General features: G+C 41.1%; 1 protein-coding gene across 5 annotated transcripts; it reads right to left on the reverse strand.

Annotated features, from left to right (window-relative positions):
- On the reverse strand, positions 3,253-17,041 carry GHITM (growth hormone inducible transmembrane protein). 5 transcript variants are annotated; one of them, XM_013975675.2, is made up of 9 exons: positions 16,908-17,041; positions 15,205-15,369; positions 14,136-14,235; positions 12,540-12,651; positions 11,982-12,123; positions 8,802-8,910; positions 7,132-7,320; positions 6,514-6,685; positions 3,253-4,610 (listed from the first exon to the last, which is right to left on the reverse strand). In XM_013975675.2, exons 2-9 carry the CDS (start codon positions 15,331-15,333, stop codon positions 4,526-4,528), a joined length of 1,038 nt encoding a protein of 345 aa, XP_013831129.1. In that variant the 5' UTR covers positions 15,334-15,369; positions 16,908-17,041; the 3' UTR covers positions 3,253-4,525.

Below are 17,777 nucleotides of genomic sequence, written 5' to 3' on the forward strand. Positions count from 1 at the left end.
ATAGAAAACAAATCATTTAGAACTACCATTATTTCTTCAGTTCTAAGATGCCACTGATTTAAAGATAAGCTGTTTGGTTTTGTGGGGAAAAAAATTACAAAATCAAATACACGTTTCAGAAATGAAGTGTGAAAAATACTGCATCTGAGAACAGGTAGCATGACTAACATGTTAATATATCAAGACGTGACACCTCCTAGGAGATCATCACTAGACCCTCAGGTTACCAAGCCCTGTGATACTATGTAAAACCACCCTGGGGTGCACAGGTGGGCGGTCCACCTTTCCCAGGCACGTGGAAGGTTAGGCTGGAAGGATGGTCACCCGACACCACGCTTACTGGTCATCAGGCAGATTTTACTAAGTGTTAGTGGAAAGCATTTGTTTTAAATACTTTAAAATTGTCTGAATTTGCCCAGTTATGAGAATGAATGTCAGGTTGGTCCTGCCAGAAAAAAATCAATCCTGTATTTCTGGGTGCAGTCACAGAGACCCTCCCCTCCCCGACCCGAAGGCTTCAACTGTAGCCAGCAAGATTGCAACACAAGTTCTCAGTTGACGGCAGAGGACTGAGAGGCCCCTTTTGGAGGGCTGATAGTCCACTAGATAGGAAGCAACGCAAGCTACAAGCAAAGCCGAGTGGAATGCTGAGGCTGCAGGGAGCACACTGTGCTGGGCCTGCCGTGTGCTAACTGGCAGCAGCCCTGCCTAGTACCAGCTAAGAGTATAAACCTCCTTCCCCCATTGGGCTTTTCACTTATTTCATCTTTGCTACAGACACAAAAATGCTCCTTTTGCTATTTTCAAGTGTTAATAATACTGAGAGCACTTTCTCCATCTTCCTTAACTGTTTCAAAAAATACAAACTCCTCAAGATCATAACTTTCATCTTTTCCTGAAAACGGCTTCCATTTTGAGTGCTAGTGAAACTGAATACATTTAATAAGGAGGATTTCACCTTACTGATTACATCAACCTTAAATAAATGGCTTGCTTTGTAGCTCTAAGTGGCCTGGGCAGTACAAGAGTTTCTGGTCCTCTATATACTAGGATCTAGGAAGTAAAACATCAATTACCATCCATTTACCCTTCAATGGTATCAATGCCTTTTGATAAACACTAAAATTCTAACGTTCTAGGTATTAGTCTTTGCAGCTAAACCTCAACCTATTTAACTGGTACAGAGTTTTTGATTCTCAAATAGGACTTCAGCTCTATGGCATCCGTCACAAACTTACCAGTGTTAACTGGTCAACTCTGCCTCTTTGTTTTTCCCAGCTATGACCTTGTGCAAAGACTGAGCCTGTGGGCTTTGGTTTACTCCTCTGCAAAATGGGGCAAGCAGTGCTTGGCTCAAAGGAATGTTATGATCACACAAAGGATAGCATACAACACGGAAAAATTTCAATCATTAGCTATTAACAACATACCTGGATCTTCCTACCCTATTCGAATGATACAGATCTTGGGTGTATTCAACTTGAGACTTTAATTGGGACACATTCCCTCACAGATGAACAATTTTAAGGAAAACATGCCTTTCTTCCCAGATCCTAACAATTAAAATGCACATAATATACTCAAGAAAGTCCAGGGCCCCCGGCCCAGCACTCACTACCAGCTGTGAGCAGGAAATCGGGCTTCACGTCTCGCCTTCTTCCCCCGTCTCTGCCCTGACTCCACTGTTGCTGCTGTGTAAAATGCCCTACCTTTTTTATGTGCCGTAACTATGTTTACTCTTGAGGACTTCCTCCTTGGACGTCTTAGAAACCCACTTTGTTCACTTCTCTTGTAACATTCATCACAATAGACTATGGTTGTTCTTACATGAGGCTGCTGTGCTTTAGAAGGCAATTTCCACTTATTATTGTCTCCCCTAGGTCCAGTTAGCATGGTGTCTGCTACATTCACGCCCTCTGAATGTTCATTAGATACCATTCTAAGCAAACCAAACAGGCCTTTATTATTTTGCGTGGTTTTTTAAAATCACAAATCTCAGTTATCCTTTAACACTTCGGATGTTTTAGAAAATGAGAAACAGATTTTTTTGTTTCTAAAGCCTATCAATCAGTAGGTCTCCGCTCTTCGCTGTGAGTCATGTGAAGGGAAAAAAACCCAGTGGTATGTTAACAGGAGCCAGAGAACTGGAGATTTCCTATTATCATTTTAGACCTACTATCTTAATTTATAAGTATTCATATTTTATATCTCACTTTATATTGAAGTCTTCATTATCTACAATAAAATGACCACCCCCCCCGATTTTCAAGATAAGCTTTTGCCTGATACCCAGTGTTGAGATACATCATTTTGCATTGTGTATGATACAAACCTAAGAATATAAACTGTGAATTCTGAAACGTGGCTAACAACACGACCTGTAAGATTACACTTTAAGACCAAGGTAGACAAGGGAAAACAAATACAGGTTTCACAGATCTTTCTTGAGAAAAAAAAAATCCCTTCAAAACCAGCCGGCAACAGCAGGTAAAGCTTAGACAGTGTTACTAAGTGCCCGTACATTTCATCTTAACCCTACGAGGTAGTTCTGTTGTCCTCTTCATTTTACAGACAAGGAGATGGGGAGAAAGGCCTGCAGTCACAAAAGGAATAAATAGAAGAGCTAGGGTTCAAATAAATGCAGTCTAGCTGGAGAAGGCAATGGCACCCCACTCCAGTACTCTTGGCTGGAAAATACCATGGACGGAGCCCAGTGGGCTGCAGTCCATGGGGTCGCTAAGAGTTGGACAAGACTGAGCGACTTCACTTTCACTTTTCCCTTTCATGCACTGGAGAAGGAAATGGCACCCCATTCCAGCGTTCTTGCCGGGAGAATCCCAGGGACCGGGGAGCCTGGTGGGCTGCCATTTATGGGGTCGCACAGAGTCGGACACGACTGAAGTGACTTAGCAGCAGCAGCTGGAAGTACCATGGTTATAATCATGACATACTGTAGCTCAATGGTCAAGAATCCGGCTGCCCATGTAGGAAGACGCAAGTTCGACCTCTGTGTCAGGAAGATACCCTGGAGAAAGAAATGGCAACCCACTCCAGTACTGCTGCCTGGAAAATACCACGGACAGCCGAGCCTGGTGACCTACAGTCCATGGGGTCACAAAGACGTGGACATGATTTAGCGACTAAACAACTACTCCTCTATATACTGTATCAGTAAGTCATTTGCTTTCTCGAACAAAACCTCTATTCAATGGTGTGCATATGGATGGTTCAGTTGGAAAAATTACATACCAATCACCATCTGACTAGAGCCTTTATTATTCAGAAATAAACATCCTGAAGTGAGGTGGTTAGAAGTTTTCTGGATCACTGTAATAAATATTTGTTGATAGACCATCTCAATAATCATACACTTTTCTCATCCCTAAGAACTTCCAGAAATAACTCTTCTGTACCAAAAAACTTACAAAGGGCACAAGATAACGGTCTATGGAGAAGGAAAATTCTGGCGGGGGAAAACTCTAATGAAGTGTTTTCTCCATTACATTTTTGATCGATATAGTTCATGTAAAAAGCCTCACTTTGCCTTCCTTTTTGAATGCAAGGAATCAAATCAAAGGGAAAAACTTCCATAATCTCAAGTATAAATCACAAACAGGTTTTTCTGATAAAAGCTTTACAGTTTGAAGAAATGAGAAAGGCAAGCATACATTTCTTTAAGCATCTCAATATATTTGCAAAATTTTTCAGCAATTATGCAGATACTATTTGTATACTTAAAGATGCAATAAGATTCATGCTTTGAGTATTTTTTCCTAAGTGTTTTAAGGATATTTTTATTTCAGGTGATTCAAAAGTAAGACTTACAACATACAGGTTATAACAGGAATTCTCCATGTGGTTAGCATTTTGAACTCTCCTAACAGCATGAGACAACAGGAAGTCAAACATGATCCCATCTGTACTGTAAGGAGAGCCTGGAGAATCATTTGTCTTTGTTATCTGCTCAGCGTGTCTGGCAGGCTCAGCAGAGATGCAGCCATGCCTTCTTTCCCAACGTGCAGACTCCGTGACTTGCCTGCCGCCATCGCCTCAGTGCTGAGCGTTCAAAGAAACACCACAGGTGCCCTTTTGCTTCTCTCTGGTCCCTTCAATAAATCCTTTCATCACTTTTGACATTACTTGTTAATATTCCATATTCCAAAAAGGAAACTGCAGGTACACAAATTTGTGAACTCTCACTAAACCAAATAAATTTTAAAATGGATAAAACACTCAAATTCCTGCAAAACAAACCTTGGTTTTCAGAATCACTTGAACGTTTTAGAATCACTCAGACACAAGAACTGAAACTGCGCGTGCTATCTGGAAGAGAGCTACTGACTTTATTCTCCCGGAGAAAAGCGGACCCGAAGCGTCACATCCCAGGAGCGTCTGGAACGCGACGGCAAGTTCTTATCTTCTAAACGTCAATGAAAGGTGCGTGTACAAACTACTTAATGAATATCCGCCCCTATTAAACAAGCCAGATATCTGATGTATTGAGGATGTCAGAAGCCGAGTCACTTCACTTCTTCCGGTTGCCTCCAGTTGCCAGAATACTGGCGACACGCATAAATATGTTTAATGTATCCATGTAGATTCCCAGCATCCTAGAAAAGAAATTATGTCCATTAAATATGACGCAGTTCTTTTAACAATGACAAAAACTATTCCTTAATGAAGTAGAGAAAGAGCGATACTGATTGTGTCCTAGGTATATGAAATGGAAATTTTTTAAAAGATGTCAACTAAAGAAACCCTGGGCTTCCCTGGTGGCTCAACGGTAAAGAATCTGTCTGCTAATGCATGAGATATGGGTTCGATCCTTGGGTCTGGAAGATTCCCTAGAGAAGGAAATGGTAACCCACTCCAACATTCTTGCCTGGGATATCCCAGGGAGAGAGGAGCCTGGCAGGCTATAGCTGGTGGGGCTGCAAGAGAGTCGGGACACTACTTAGCGACTAAACAACAAAAAAGGAAGTCCTAGACTAGCAAACTGTCAAGATTTTCTTTTGGCAGATTAATCTTTGTTGAAGGGCAGTTTTAAAAAAATCTTTATATTCTCTGGTACTCTTTGAGTGCAGTTATTTTGTTTAAAAAAAAGAAGAAAAGAAAGGGTGATAGACAATGAACTAATCAAAACAAGACCGAAGAAACACCTTTACAAAAATGTGTTAGACACAAGTCTGGCATTTTAAAATATAATACACTTCCTTATTGCCTCCCCGCATCACCTCCAAAGAAACCTGCTACAAACCTGTAAGCATTATAGGAACACTTAAAAAAAAATCATTATATTAAGTTTTAAATAAAGAAAAATAAGTTACTTTTAGAAATGTCATAGACACTGTGAAACTCACGGAAATTACTTAAATAATTTACTTTGGTGGAGACACCAAGGAAAGGAAACACCATCATTATACAATACTTAACATCAGCACGTAAGCTGAATATTTCCAAAATGGAATTTTCAATTTTTAATAACAAATTTAAAATTGAAGTGTTCTCAACCTTTAATAAAACAGGCTTTTCTATAAAAATAATTAAGTCAATTATGTACACTCTCCAAAAACAACACTTGACTAATATCTTTTTTTCACTTTTAAAGTCTGTTAAATATAAACTACAAAAATAACTTAATGACAAGAGTTTTATAAGGCTAATTAACAAAATAGGTACAATACTCTGAATCAACTGAATACACACCTAATTATCACAATTAGTTGCAATATAATCAAATGTTCCATGTACATACAGCTTACTAAGGAGAGAGACCAGACCAAACATTAATAGCAATAAAATACTAAAATTCAACAAAGTCACTGTTGCAGGCTGAACTCAAAAGATATGTTCAAGCCCTCATCTGTGTTATCTGTGAATGTGACCTTATTTTCGGGTCTTTGTGAATGTAATTAGGATGTGAATTAAGAAGAGGTAATACTGGAGAAGGGTGAACCTTAGTCCAATATGGCATCATTATGAGAGACATAATATGCTGGGAAAGACTGACGGCAGGAGAAGGGGACAGCAGAGGATGAGATGGCTGGATGGCATCACCGACTCAATGACCATGAGTTTGAGCAAGCTCTGGGACTTGGTGGTGGACAGGGAAGCCTGGCGTGCTGCCGTCCATGGGGCTGCAAAGAGTTGGACACGACTGAGCGACCGAACTGAACTGATGAGACAGAGATACAGCGAGAACATCACATGCACACAGCAGCAGAGTCAGCGCGGCAGACGCTGAGGAATGCCAAGGACGGCTGGCCACGGCAAGAAGCTAGGAGGGCGGCATGGGCCAGACGCTCCCCGGGGACCCTCAGAGGGCACCAGCCCCGGTGATGCCCGGACGCCACACTTCTGGGCTCTGGAACAGGAGGCACTTCTGTCGCTGTGAACCACCCAGTTTACGCAGTTTGTTGCAGCAGCCCTTGGAAACTAAGACTCATAAAACACAACAGGCCAAGCCAACACAAAGCCTTATGCAGCGAAGACAAGACAGTCACGGCTACTTACGAATTAATGGGATCGTATTTGTGAACTCCATACATTGGTACCACTTCTGCACGCTTGATTACTTTCTGTGTATCATACAGAAGAAACATGCTGAAAAGAACTAGCCCACCATAGACTGCCACTGAGTACAGAGTGGCGCCAGCCACAGTGGTAGGTGGGAGAAACATCGATCCTGAAATCAAAATGCGGAAAAAAATGTTTGAAAGGATTTTTCTGTAACTGGGATTTGTAATCAACATTACTCACAAATCTTTTTCTTTGGTATACTGCATAGGTAAGGAAACATTTGAGTAAGTGTACTGTCTAATTTTAAATACATTTAGTTCAAAACCCATTACACTCATTCCTGCAATGGGTCACCTGCCCACATAATTGGAAGGTTCCTGCATCAGAGCAATTTTCATGTTCTCCAGACCAACTTTTTCATTTTAGATGTATTTGGTTAAACCAGTAATAATGGTCTGCCATTATGCCAAAGGAGTAAAGCCAGTCAAACTGGCATATACCTTTTAATCAACTTTAAAAATGACACTGACTACATTCTCTCCATTAGAATACCAGGGTATGTGAGATGATTTCAGGACACCAAGAACCAAGTGTCAAAGCATAATGGCTTACCTAGAGAGGACACAAAGACGACACCGAGGCCCACACCCAGGGGCGCCCCCATGTTCAGAAACTTCTCACTGGGCGCACACATGGCCACGGTGGAGAGACCCCCCACAATGCCAGCCGTGTACCACGCAGCTCTGACGAGAAGAGGGCCCCCTAATATCGTCAGAGGGGCCACCACAGCACCCATCACACCTGGAGAAAGAGCAAGTGGGCACTTAAGCATTTACTACATAACCACCAAAAGCAAAATGCTTCTAACTAACCTGCCTTTTGAACATATTAGAGCTTACTGTTAAACAATAGGACTACAAAGTTTTCTCCTTATTTTATTAACAGTAGCCACAAAACTCCTAAGCTAAAACTTATACCTATCCAAATTCTAAATCACAACAGTAACGCCATTTCTAGCCAAATAATCAATACTCACAAGTATAAACACTAGTCTAGAATTTTAGTAACTCTGCCAAATTCAATGTAGCTCATTATTTGGATCTGAGTCTACCAAGTCTTTATAATAACATTCACATTTGGAAGAAAGGAGATGAAGAAAAGGCTTAAAATAACTTTTTTTAAAAAGCAGCAAATGCATACTATGTTATAAATAATTTTCTTCTTAAAAGCAGGATACTGGTATTAAAGGAAAATACTGGGATTACTGCCCTCCCATCCACTAAAGTTCCATCCTGTAAAGCTCCATGGAAAATACCTATGGCTGAATTACCTAAGACCTAATGGGAGAGAGACTTGAAAGCCAAGGTTGGGAAGGCATGCCGTCTCATATTCCCCCAAAGACAGCACATGAATGTAAATGCTCTATTTCGCACTGGAGATTCATCATATTGGGTGTCCAAAGCCTAATTTCCATGTACCAACCCATGTGGAAAACAATTCGGTCTCTCTCCCTGGAAGTTTCATGGAAATGCTTATAGAATTTGTCTTATTTTGTGGCAGGGAACATGCATCTAAGAAGCATTTTGGTTCTGCACCTGGCTGGCTCTTTACTCAACCCAGAGGCAGATACTTGCCATAGAAAATACTTTATGTAAAAAAGCATGTGTCGTTCCATAATGAAGGAGACTATTACAAACACCTCAAAGAATATTAAAACTGTTCCAGAATACCAGGGTTGGACAGCCTCTGCCTTGCCTACAGTAACTTCGTGTCAAGATCTATCTAAATGTCGATCCAGCTAATGGTGTCACACTAGCTGTACAGAAGTAGAGCTAATTAGAAGTGCATTTCCAAACATCTTTTTGATTCTTTTCTTCCCTATACTCTACTGCAAAAACCTCTCTCTTATTTTTACCTCTTCTGTCCCTGGTGGAGACCTTCAGTTTTTTATTTTCTGAAAGATATACAGTAAGAACAATTCTCAAGTGATGTGTACCAGACTTGAAATCCTCCTGGTATTAGACAAAACACATAAAAAGAAACCTCTGCCTATCTAGACTATTACCAGAGAAGAGTGTAACACTGGGGCTGTCCATGGTCTTAGTACCAGAAACATTAACTTGCCAGAATGGAGCAGTAATACAACCAGGAATAAGTGCAGGAAACTCTCAGTGTTTAGTAGACCAGAGGCTTAATTAAATTGTGCATGTCATTTATGACTGTGAAGAGCCATCAAAAAAGGTAGTTTAAGACTGTGTAATAGCAATTTTAAAACAACATACCAGAATGTAGTAACCAAGCAAGGTGCTTTGGGCCTGGACTCTGCTCATATGATATTGACTGTACCAGCATTCCAGCTCCAATCATGGCTGCAAAGGTTGCACCAATGGTCTGAAAGACATGTATTACTAAGGAAAACCGATCCTTACACAACAACAAAGTAGAACCCACGAGTTCCAAGTGCAGTTAGTCCTTCCAGTAGACTGTGCTTAAAAAGATGAAGAATAATAAACAGAATCCTTTCTTTTTCTAGCACATTAAAAGGCCTTGTGCTTACTTCAGTTTGATCAAATTAGCAAGAGTGCCCCCTACTGTTATACATAAAGTTTTGCAGACAACTGTAAGTAAATGAGTTTTTATTCTGGGCTCCCCTGGTGGTCCACCCTGCAATGCTGGGGGACGCCTGTTTGACCCCTGGTCCTCGAGTGCCCCACATGCCGCGAGGTAACCAGGCCTGTGCTCTAGAGCCCAGCAGCCACAGCTACCGAGTCCCACGCCGAGAGCCTGTGCTCCACAGCAAGAGAAGCTACAGCAATGAGAGGCCCTGCATGCGCAACTAGAGAGCCCATGGGCAGCAACAAGGACCCACCACAGTCAAATAAATAAAGATGTAAAAATTAATCTTTAAAACATTTTATTCTTGTTAGACAGAGGTGTAACAGAACCACTTTAAAAATCCCAGAACAATTATTTTAGACTATATTTATTTTGGCATAACACTAACATTAAAAACAATTACTCACGATATACCAGTTAGAACATATATGGCACACTGCCTTAAACTCTATTCTCTAAATGAAAACTTGAAAAATAGGAGCACAAGAAAAAGACGAGAAATAAGAGTCTTCGTTTCTATCCTCCCAGTTTTTTGGCTGAACTGGCTGGCCCTCATCCCTCTACTTTGCCTATGTTTGATTTCCACTGTTACACATTTATATATTCTGTGTGCACAAGAAAGAAATGCTTGTAATGCAAGAAAGATAATTTTCAGGAAATTTAAGGCAGAAACTGCATACTTGCAGCCCTTTGGCAAGATTAGGCAGCAGACATTTTGTTTGGCCAACTATTCAAACCAACAAACAAAAGTGAGTTCATTTAGTTGGGAAGGCATTCTCTAGATGCCCCGGTAGTTCAGATGGTAAAGCATCTGCCTACAATGCACGAGACCTGGGTTTGATCCCTGGATCAGGAAGATCCCCTGGAGAAGGAAATGGCAACCCACTCCAGTATTCATGCCTGGAAAATCCCATGGACTGAGGAGCCTGGTGGGCTACAGTCCATGGGGTCACGAAGAGTTGGACACAACTGAGCGACTTCACTTCACTTCTCTAGATGCCAATAATCCCGTGTAACATACCAGGCCTGCTTCAATCATCTGCCTCATCTGCCTGAACCAAGGACATCTGAATGGTCAACCCCTGTGGTAAAGTACAGGTAAATGGAACAGCTATTTTTGCTGAGAATGGGAAAGCCTTCACTCATAATACACAATAGCACAATGGATTCTACTCCAACATCTTCCAACGGAGAAACAATTACTAAAAGCTACTTCATGGATCTCTGCATTTTCAGGATATCTAACGTAATTGTGTATTTTTCTTTTAAAATCCTTCATGATGCAGGTCCATTTTTTGCCTTTTACCTTCCCATACTCTACACTTCAGCTACACTGAAGTGGTATACTGCAAACACATCCCAATTTCATGCCTTTTTAATTCTATTTATTGTGCCAAAAAATACCTCTCTTCCTATCTGGCTGACATATTTAAGGATTACTTCCTTGAGAAAGTTTTCTTAGTAGGTACCATGGCTGTTATAAGCAGCGGCAGATGTCTCTACTCTGTTTCAAAAGCACAAACTTTGTCCTTGGTACTTTGACATCATGCGTATGCCTGTCACCTTCCAAAGGCTTCATCTCTGTAGCACCTTGTCTGGCTTTCTAAACTATTTTACTTAAGCAGCCCTAACAGCAGGTGAGACTAACCTTATGCCTATAGGCACCTGAGAATATGGTTCAAGCATTCCTTTAAGTCTTATTTTAGGGGTTAAACTCTTTTGTATATTTTAATCTTTCATGTTTGCTTTATTATAAAAGCACTGCTTTAAACTGTTTACCTCATTAAAACTGACATACCTGATGAGAATGCAACACGCTGATTCTATGCCTTCAATAACCTCGAGGCTAGGAGATCCTTACACCCATCTGAGAAGCAAGACCCTAATACTCAAGCGTCCAAATGGCTAGATAACTGCAAATGGTTGTCCTTTTGGAAAGTATAGTGGAAATATTATAGACCTGGAAGTCATGGGGATCTGGGTTGCCAAGAGAAGAATGGAAAGAATCAGTGGGAATTTGCCATGAGAAGTCTGTCAGTATATTAGATAAACTTTCCATCTCCCCTTCCTTTCCAGTCTCACACTACTGCTTTAGTTTGGGCTCCTATCATCCCTCGAAGAGACACAGCTGGTACACTTGCTTCTCGTCTTTTCCACGTTGGCTCTTAAAGCTCAAATACACATCATACTTTCGCTGTTCCAGTATCTGCAACGGCCTCTGCTAGGCACTCTCCTCAGCTTGGCAATCAAACACATCCTTTCTAATTCTGTCTTCTTTACACTCCAGACCTCAAACACTCAAAGTTCACTTGAATGGGATTATAAAGTCAATTGTGGGGACTACCTTCTCTCCTCTTTCCAAACTGTTTTACAAAACTGTACTCTGTCCTGTGAAATGAAACTCTCATTGAATATAAAGCCTTATATAGGTTCAAGGAGAATCCAGAGTAACAGTAGCAGTATTATTCTACTCTTAGAGTACCTTGGGTTTTTGTGACAGTTATTTTCCTTGATCTCTAAGATGGATTTTCATCTGCCTTATTTTTTAGTGAATTTCTATAAAATAGAGCTGTTTTAAATTTGCTACTAGGTAAGTAGGATGTTCCCTGTAAGTTTAAGTTCCAACACCTTTACCGCTACTAAAATACATATTCAACATGGAATAATACCCGACTTGCCTAAGAATGTATACCCTACTTTGTTCAGCTGTATCCACAATTCATATATTACCTGAACAAAAACATATACAGGAAGGTATTCTTTCCACTTAATACCCCTCCTCCAATAGTTTTCATGTAACCTTTTGCTATTTAGTGGGAAAGGAAAACAAAAACAAGCCGACTTACTATCCAAGAGCCTCTCATCATGAAGTTCATGAGAGCAGGGGTTCTGCTCACTGCCATGGCAGACAAAGCTGTTAAACCAATACTTCCTGCTAAGTACATGTAAGTGGAATGAATTCTATCCTTCACATACTGAGGCCAAATTCTGTAAGAAACACAACATGGTTAATTTATAGGATTATGAATGTGAATCTTGGTTGAATCATTTACTGGCTGGGAGACCTGGATAATTTAGAGCATTTTATTGCTCTAAATTTTATTCCATTATCTAGGAAATGATGTGTATGTTGGAGTTACAATAAAAAGTAACAAAATACATATAAGCACTTGGCATGTATACAAAACAACACATTTTCTCCTTGCTTAAACACATATGACTGTGGTAAAGATTTCTATTTACTTTGAATAAATAGGGGGCAAGGAAATAGATCGTTTTTATTCATGCATATCTCCACACAGTTGGAACACTGGACATAAAAGACTCCAAAAGTGGCAAAAGATAAAGATGAGAAGAAAACTGGAAGCTTTATGGCTAGACTTGTTTGGGAACAATTTACTTACACAGCTTTTTCAATGGCTCCGATCTCATTAGACATTCCCAATCCATAGTAGCACAAAGCTCCAAGACCAACTGCAGCCCCTCCAGCAATAAACCACCTTCCCATCTGATCAACTGTGGAACACAGGAGGAGATGCACATTGATACTGTCATCTTGACTAGCATGATCAGACTTAATTCATCTGTAATTCCACTCTAACAAAATCTGAGGATGCAGTGTTATCTGCAGATGCAGGGGTACTTCTGTGATACACACTATTTTATTCATAAGAGATGTATATTCTCATGGCACTCTTAGAAAGATGAGAACATTTTCAGTCAAATGTTATACAGTACTATTAACAAAGATAATCAAGAAAAAAATAACCAAAGAAAAATGTAATTAGTGTTTATGCAGCTGAATCAAGGAAGAGGGTGCTCTTGTTTTCAAGAGTACTGAGAAAGAAACAATTTATCAACTCTTAACTGGATGGAGATATTAACAAAGAACCTCTTACACCCTTTAGTCAAAGTCTGTTCACTAAGAATGTTACTATGCACTGAGATGACTCATATAATTTGGTTTCTAGGGCCAACTGACCAATAGAAATGCCCTGAGGAATGCCATATGGGGCTCTCTCCCATTTGCATACAGATGGTCCCCAACTTAAGATTTTTCAACTTTACAAAGAAGCAAAAACAATATGCATTCAAGTAGAAACTGCACTTTAAATTTTGAACTTTGCCTGGGTTACTGATAGGCAATATAACAGTTTCCTGTGATGCGGGGCCGTGACAGTAAGCCACAGTGCCCAGTTAGCCAGTTGATTGTGCAGGTAAACCACCCATACACTTATAACCATTCTGCTCTCACCCAGCAAGTCCGTTTTTCACCTTCAGGATTCAACAACTCACAGAAAGGAGCCAACACTGTATAAAATAGTTTTGCCCAACTTTAGGCAAATGTTATGTTTTCTCAACACATTTAAGGTAGGCTAGGCTATGATATTCGGAAGGTTAGGTATATTAAGTGTATCCTGAACTTCAAAACATCCTCAACTTATGATGCGTTTATCAAGATGTAACCCCATTTTAAGTCAGGGAAGATAGGTATTAACCTTTTGCAAGGGTGTTAAGTAGTGTTCTTTGACTTTGGGTAGATGACCAATCAAAATTCTGAGGTTGCCAAGCTATGAACTAAACTGACTTCATTAAGGTATTGCTTCCTGAGAGGCCCCAAATGGGCCCTTCTTGAACAACCAGGTTTTTATTAACACCTACGTTTTGGTGATTTACTCTTGGCCTGAAACATACAAATATTATGTCTGAGTAAGAGTTTACACAACTTCAAATGAACTTCATTAACAGATTATAACTTTCAGATTACAGCATAACAACTAATAATCCTTAAAAAAAATGGCGAAGGTAAAATATTTTTCTGGAAGAAATCTGACTGGGAACCACTGAGCCCAGAGCCAAGCAGCAATCTTTCCAGGGTCATCAGATCCCTGACGATGACTGCCCTTCTTCTCACAAGATGCACATGTGCACAAGTTTGCACACATTTTAAGGAGGTTGTTCATGGACCTCTTAAGAGTTTACTAAAGGCTGCCACCTACTTTTAAATATTTTTTCCACTGATGGTTCCAAAGCTGCCTCCTTGAGTTCTTGGGTTGTTTTTCCACGTCGAATCCCAATTCTTGTCTTGGTAGCATATTCCTGACATAAAGGAAAACAAAAACACATACCACTCACATAAAAGAATGTTAACAATAAAACAGAGGATCTCGACACTCTAGATAACTCTGTAAAAAGTAACTCGATACTTTCTATGTGTGTAACTTCACTATGAATGAAGGTTAGCTAATCTTTAAAAAATTAAATGTAGACCCTACCTGTGCTCTAGCTTTGAAGTGACTCACTAATTCATTACAATGAGTTCAAGTTTCAGAATTACTTATTTTATAAACTATGAATTTTATTTATACCTCTAGACTTATCATTTTAAACATTAACTTTTAAAAGATATGCATTCAATAACTATTAACTACATTTCTCTTCTGGGAAATGGGCTCAATTCTTCCCTCAACACAAAGCCAAAGGGAGAGAGGACTTCTACTTGTATTTCAGCTTTTCCAACAGTGAAACAGTTAAGAAGAAAAAAGTTGTCTCTCTTAGCTTCTGTACATTTCTGTCTAACTCACATTTTAAAATTTATACTCCTAATCTGAATGCTAGAGCAGGAATCTAGTATAAAAGGAAATGGGTTTCTCTTTAACCCGACAGATTTTATTTTACCACTCTCTAAGCAAGAGCTGAAATGACATGGTTAGCAACTAGCCAGCCGGTAATAAACCCAGGGTCTTAAGCTTTTGATGATAGGATCCACGATTTCTTTGTTGAACCATATAGCGCTCAATCCTTCACAAAGTACTCTAAATTCTCTGAATGAGAAACTCCAAGAGCTGTAAGTAAAGGAGAAGTTATAGGGGTTCTTTTTCATATGTGATAAGGACAGAACAGAATGGTAAGAAGCCAATAGGGAGAGAGTGTAGATTTGGGGCTTTTTCAGGGCTGTTTCAGTTAATCACTAATGAGAGAGTAGGGAGCTTCATGCTTTGTCAAAAAAAAAAAAAAAGGTCCCAGGCGCACAGAGACAAACAGACAATATAAAAATATTATCTTTACCCTGCTGGGTGTTAAAAGCCATTGATTCTTTGTGATGGAATTCTTCACAACAGGGGAGGCCTTGGTGAAAGCTGGGTGGAAAACCCTGGAAGGTAGTGCTCGGAGACACACAAGTCTTGCGGCTAGCATGGTGGTGCACCAGGTTTACCAAGCAGATCTGAAATGCTAGAGACAGACAAAAAATAACCCATTAACCAACTGAAGGAAGATGTAGAAGAGATAAAAGCCAGTCATTTCCTAGTGGAAAAGATCAAGAGACGTTTTAAATCAATAATAATACTCTGCTTGTTTCTTGTTAGTTCAGGAAATCCATCCTACAAAACGTTTGAGATAGATCACCAAAATGGGCTTAAATCTCAACTGGAACAGTAACAAGAGAAATAATTTGTTCGAGTTATGTGGCTAACAGAGAAGTAAAAGGGTGTGTGATGTATTTTATAAACGTAGTTTTGGCTGAAGATTCACTCCAGTATTCAGCGGGAAATTATAGAAGAGAGCTAACAGTAACTTTGAGCAGAGGAAAAATGTCATCCAAACAAGAAATGATTAACTCTTCAAGGTCATATTGCTTTTCAGGGCTAAAAAAAACATCAATGGAAACCAAACATGCCAAGTGTTGTTGTTTAGTTGGTTAAGTCCAAGGGACTCTTTTCAACCCCATGAACTGCAGCATGCCAGGCTCCTCTGTCCTGGATTTCCCAGGCAAGAATACTGGAGTAAGCTGCCACAACCTTCTCCAGAGGATCTTCCCCACCTAGAGACTGAGCCTGAGGTTCCTGCATTGGTAGGTTCCTGCATTGGTAGGCAGATATTTCATCACTGAGCCACCTGGGAAGCCCATGCTAAGTACTACTTCCCCTGGAAACAAAACATAAAAATATTCAAGGTACTGAAACCACCTGGGATGTTTCTTAAAAAGGTAGACTTCTAGGTCTAACTCCTGTTCTAATGATTTAACCCCTAGAAGAAAGCTAAGAATCCTTGCTTTTAAATATCTAGGTATATTTCCAGATCTGTCACGGGATCTGCGAGGTACACAACACTGACAAATATCCTTCGGGAAAATACCATGTCATTCTAGCACTTTCACGCCATTACATCATCTCAGCCTAAAGTTGCCGTGCCTCTCAGTCCTTAACACACCTACAGAGGCACGCCAGTTCAGTGGCTTCCAAGGTGGCAATTCTGCTTCCACCATAAGAAAAAAGCGGCCTCGTGCACAGGTTTGTTCTCTGAAACTCAGGTGCCTTAGCTACCAGAATGGGTAATGTTACCGAGCCCTTACGCTTCCCTGCACATTCATTAGCTCAGGCGCTTGGTCCTCAAGAGAAAGTTCACCCTTATCACAAGACTCGGATGAGAGCCGGGCAGCAAAAGTCGCACCACTTCTACAACACAGCAGACTCGGGATCCCCTTATCTACTAGAGCGGCGGCTGCGCCGCCCGGCCGCGGAAATGAATCAGCACCTCGCTGCCCGAGAAGAGGGCAGAGAGAACGAGCCCTTGCTCGCCTACCCCAGGTACCGCAGCCGCCACCTCCTCCACTGGGTCACCTGCAGGAGAAAACTGACGGGCCGCCAGGCCGTGACGCAGTCTGCAGCGCCGCAGCCTCCGACCTTCCCCACACGTCGGCAGCGGCCCCAGAGAGCTGACAGTCAGTAGTACAGAGTATCACGGTACCTGCAAGCCCCGGGGAGCCGTACCTCAGTCCCTGGACACCTCTAGCGCGCAGTTCCCCTTCCGGGCCGGTGAAACTCGAGCACCCAAACCTCCCGCTCCCTGCGCCCACCTCTTGCTGACTGTGCGCGCAGTCTCTTTAGCTCACTGTGTGACGCAGCATCCGGGGAAGCGGCAAACACTACGACGGACAGCCAATCACGAGCGGAGCCCTAACGGAAGGGTGGGCATAGTAGGAAGGAGGGGTTCCGGGTTAGGGGGCGGGGCCAGTGGAGCACGGTTGGGAGCGTTACAGTCAGCGTCCATTGTGGGTGTGGGCAGAGAGGGCGTTTCAGCCGTCTTTGCTGAGGACAGCGGAAAGTTCTTTCGTTTTCAACGGCAGGAATAAGAGGATAGTATGAGAACTAAAAATTATTCTTTGGCCGTGTTTCTTTCCCCTTGTTGCGTTTTTGCGCCTTCTCAAGAATGTATTGCGAGATAGTGTGCCAAATTGGGAGTTTCAGACCGGAGCCAACCGGTTTCTTGGGTACGATGTGAAATGTACGAAAGAGTGTGAGTCACACAAGGTCGGAGAGCGAACAGGCGGATTTTTAGAAGTTTATTTCATTGTTTTGTGACTTACCCACGACCTATGTTCAAGGTTCAGCGAATACTTGAGTAATAGGTTGGTACAACGGGCCTGCCTCTTATCCAGGGTTGTTCTGAGAACTGCTCCTATTCAGATAATTTGTAAATTGAAAAGCCTATTTTTTGGTTACGCGAGGGAGGAAGACTATTTTTCTCCTATCCATTTACGCATTAAATATTTACTGAGGCTAACTTTGTACCAAGCTCTGTACTAGGGATCCATACAGATAAAAGATAACATTGTTCAGTTGTTTTGGCAAAACAAAGGT

This window comes from Capra hircus, chromosome 28 (genome assembly GCF_001704415.2).
Source record: "Capra hircus breed San Clemente chromosome 28, ASM170441v1, whole genome shotgun sequence".
In the NCBI taxonomy this organism is placed as follows: Eukaryota; Metazoa; Chordata; class Mammalia; order Artiodactyla; family Bovidae; genus Capra; species Capra hircus.